This window comes from Pipistrellus kuhlii, unplaced genomic scaffold (genome assembly GCF_014108245.1).
Source record: "Pipistrellus kuhlii isolate mPipKuh1 unplaced genomic scaffold, mPipKuh1.p scaffold_m20_p_7, whole genome shotgun sequence".
In the NCBI taxonomy this organism is placed as follows: domain Eukaryota; kingdom Metazoa; phylum Chordata; class Mammalia; order Chiroptera; family Vespertilionidae; genus Pipistrellus; species Pipistrellus kuhlii.
Genome location: NW_023425573.1, coordinates 30,082,694 through 30,085,410, shown reverse-complemented (window position 1 = coordinate 30,085,410; position 2,717 = coordinate 30,082,694). Strand labels below are relative to the sequence as shown.

At 58.2% G+C, this 2,717-nt stretch overlaps 1 protein-coding gene across 1 annotated transcript; it reads left to right on the top strand.

The window, feature by feature from the left end:
* Window positions 1-770: 770 nt before the first annotated feature.
* On the top strand, window positions 771-2,216 carry OTOS (otospiralin). Its single transcript, XM_036421131.2, has 4 exons — window positions 771-888; window positions 1,140-1,248; window positions 1,353-1,379; window positions 1,977-2,216. Exons 2-4 carry the CDS (start codon window positions 1,176-1,178, stop codon window positions 2,159-2,161), a joined length of 285 nt encoding a protein of 94 aa, XP_036277024.1. The 5' UTR covers window positions 771-888; window positions 1,140-1,175; the 3' UTR covers window positions 2,162-2,216.
* Window positions 2,217-2,717: the final 501 nt, after the last annotated feature.

Sequence of the window (2,717 nt, the reverse complement as noted above, 5' to 3'; positions counted from 1 at the left end):
GGCTGAGAGGCCAGGCTGTTTGCCCCTGGAGGGGCAGGTGCCCAAATGCTTGTGGAGCCCAGGTGTGTGCTGGATGGATCTATCACCTGGGACCTGCTTGCCACCCTTCCCCGCCTCCCCCAACAACATGCCGTGCACTGTGGCTGTAAGAAGCACGTGGGTGAGGGAGCCCTCTGTGTGACGCACTGATGCTGGGGACTGCTGCCCTGGACGTGCTCCTGGACTCAGTGGGCGATGGGACCCCTTGGGCAGGGCGAGGAGGCGTGGCTACCATCGTGGGTTTAATCAGAGCAGCCGGACCCACAGAGACCCTGGGACCGCTACCCTCCCGACACAGATTCAGTCACTGCGCTTACATAAGCAGGAGGCGCCGGTTGCAGATGCAAAGTTGGGTTGCACACCCCCACTTCCTGCCTGGGACTCTGCTCAGCCTGTTCTGAGGGGGGGTCCCTGATCCAGGGCTCCCTGGGGGTCCCGTCCTGCCTCCCGGCCCCCAGGCCAGCTCTGTGATTACCCTGCTCCTGTGGGGGGGGGGGGTGTCAACCCCAACGTCAAACTCAGAACATCTTCCTCTCTTGGCACAGAGGGAGTGGATTCATGAGTGCCAGGGTTGAATTCATTCCTAAAATCCTCCAAAGGGGCCTGTCCAAGGATGTTTTCCTCCCAATTTCATCTTTGGATGAGACTGCAAAAGTGCCCCCGTGGGAGTCCACTGCCAGCAGGGTCACAGAAGCCCTCAGTCCTCTGGCAGGAGATGAAATAAATTTAGTTTGACGGTTCCCGTAGGTGACGTCTCCGTCCTTGTCCGGCCTTTTATAAAGAGGAGCCTGTGTGCTGGTGGCTGACGCCCTCGAGCTGTGGACGGAGGCTGAGGGACGGAGCGGCCAGGTAACCTCGGACAGGCAGCTGGTTGGGGGGGGAGGGGCTGCAGTTTTTAAAATTGTTAAAATTAAATAAGGCCAATGAAACATGGGCTAGTCTCTGAATAATGGCTGGAAGCCACTGAAATTGCTGTGAAAACACTGGGGACTTGTCCTTTCACTGGAGCTTTTTTCCAGGAGCTGCCACTTTGGGGGTGGCGGGAAGAGCTGGGGGTCTGGGGGTGGGTGGCCCCACCTCTCTGCTTCCTCCTGCGGCAGGTGGACCTGACCCAGTCCTTCGGTCAGTCGGTGGGGATGTGCCTGGGGAAGATGAAGACCTGCCTGGTGCCTGGGGTGGCCCTCTGCCTCTTGCTGGTGCCTCTGGTGGGTGAGTGGCTGCTCTGTCCCTCTTCGTGCCCCTCGGGGCAGTGGGTGCACGGCAGGGCCCTGCTCGGAGGCGCTCCTGCTGATTGCTCTCCTTTTTCTTTGCAGGGGCCAAGCCTGTGCAGGATGAGGGAGGTATTGCATCTGCCTCCAGTTTCTTTTCTCCTGCTGGTGGGGGCGGGGGGGGGGGAGAGAAGGGTTGGGTGGGCACTGCTTCTTATTCTGAGAAGATGAAGGGGAGCCCTGAGTCAGCTGGAGGTAAAGCCCTGTCCCTTCCCCAGACTGTGCCTCCAGGCCTCTGGGGACACACCAGGAAGGAGGGAGCCAGACTCTGCATGGTGTTGTAACCCTCCAAGCCCCTGAGGACGCAGACATTTCACCCCAGTACAGTAGCATACAGACTCTGAGGGTGGGGATTGGGGGTGGTCTCCTTTGATATCCCACCAAGAGTCCCCCACAACCTCACCACAGTGACCCCTCCTTGCTCAGTATGTTTGGGACAGGGGCCAGACTCCCCTCCCCCTTTCCCCACTCTCCTCACCAGGAGTCAGGGCAGGCTAGCTCATCCCGCACCAGGAGGCCCGGGATGACCTGGGCTGTGCTCCTAGCTGGGAGGGTCTCTTCACTGCACTGGCCCTGCTGGGCACCTCCACCTGCCTGAGGCCCCCCCTGGAGGGCAACCAGGGCAGGACCAGGCACAGCCCCTGAACCAGGCTGTCACATGTCTTGCAGACCCATATGCCGAGCTGCCGGCCATGCCCTACTGGCCCTTCTCCACCTCTGACTTCTGGAACTACGTGCAGTACTTCCAGACACTAGGGGCCTACCCCCAGATCGAGGACATGGCCCGCACCTTCTTTGCTCATTTCCCCCTGGGAACCACCCTGGGCTTCCACGTCCCCTATCAGGAGGATTGAGGGGTTCCCAGCCTGGTGCCCCGGCCTCATCAATAAACTCCTGGCTTAAAATGCACAACACATGCTGTGGCTTTTTTTTTCTTTTCAAGACACAGCTGCACTCGGTACCCTTTTGCCTTCTCACCACATCAGAAACCGATCTAACAAGCAGCAACTAGCTTTTCCATTGAAATAAAATAATAGAAAGGACTATCTATTTAACTGTAGATACTAGTATTTGGACCAGCATCTAACTACAGAAATTGTCACACCCAATCAGAAACGTAGGGCTCTGTGAAACGTGTGTGTTATGTGTCATGTTGGGTGGGATGGGTGATGGAACATGATTTCATGCTCCGAGAGGCGTGGCAGGTGGTTCTTTACGATCACGGCTGCAGCTGCCGCTCTGAGCCTCACACAAGTTATCTCAAGAAGCTGGGAGATTGTTGTGTTAGTTCTCACAGCCACAAGGGCGGGGTGGGAGGGGACTCTCCCGGGATCCAGGCATATGCTGTGAGGGACCTGGAAAGGGGAAAGGGGCATTGGGCCCAGTGTGCAGGCCTGATGCCTCCTGTGG

Bases quoted from the DNA above. Each gene is read 5' to 3' on its own strand.
- OTOS (XM_036421131.2), top strand. From the start codon at position 1,176: ATGTGCCTGGGGAAGATGAAGACCTGCCTGGTGCCTGGGGTGGCCCTC. The intron at 1,249-1,352 runs GTGAGTGGCTGC...TTTTCTTTGCAG, and splicing joins CTTGCTGGTGCCTCTGGTGG to GGGCCAAGCCTGTGCAGGAT. The intron at 1,380-1,976 runs GTATTGCATCTG...CATGTCTTGCAG, and splicing joins GCCTGTGCAGGATGAGGGAG to ACCCATATGCCGAGCTGCCG.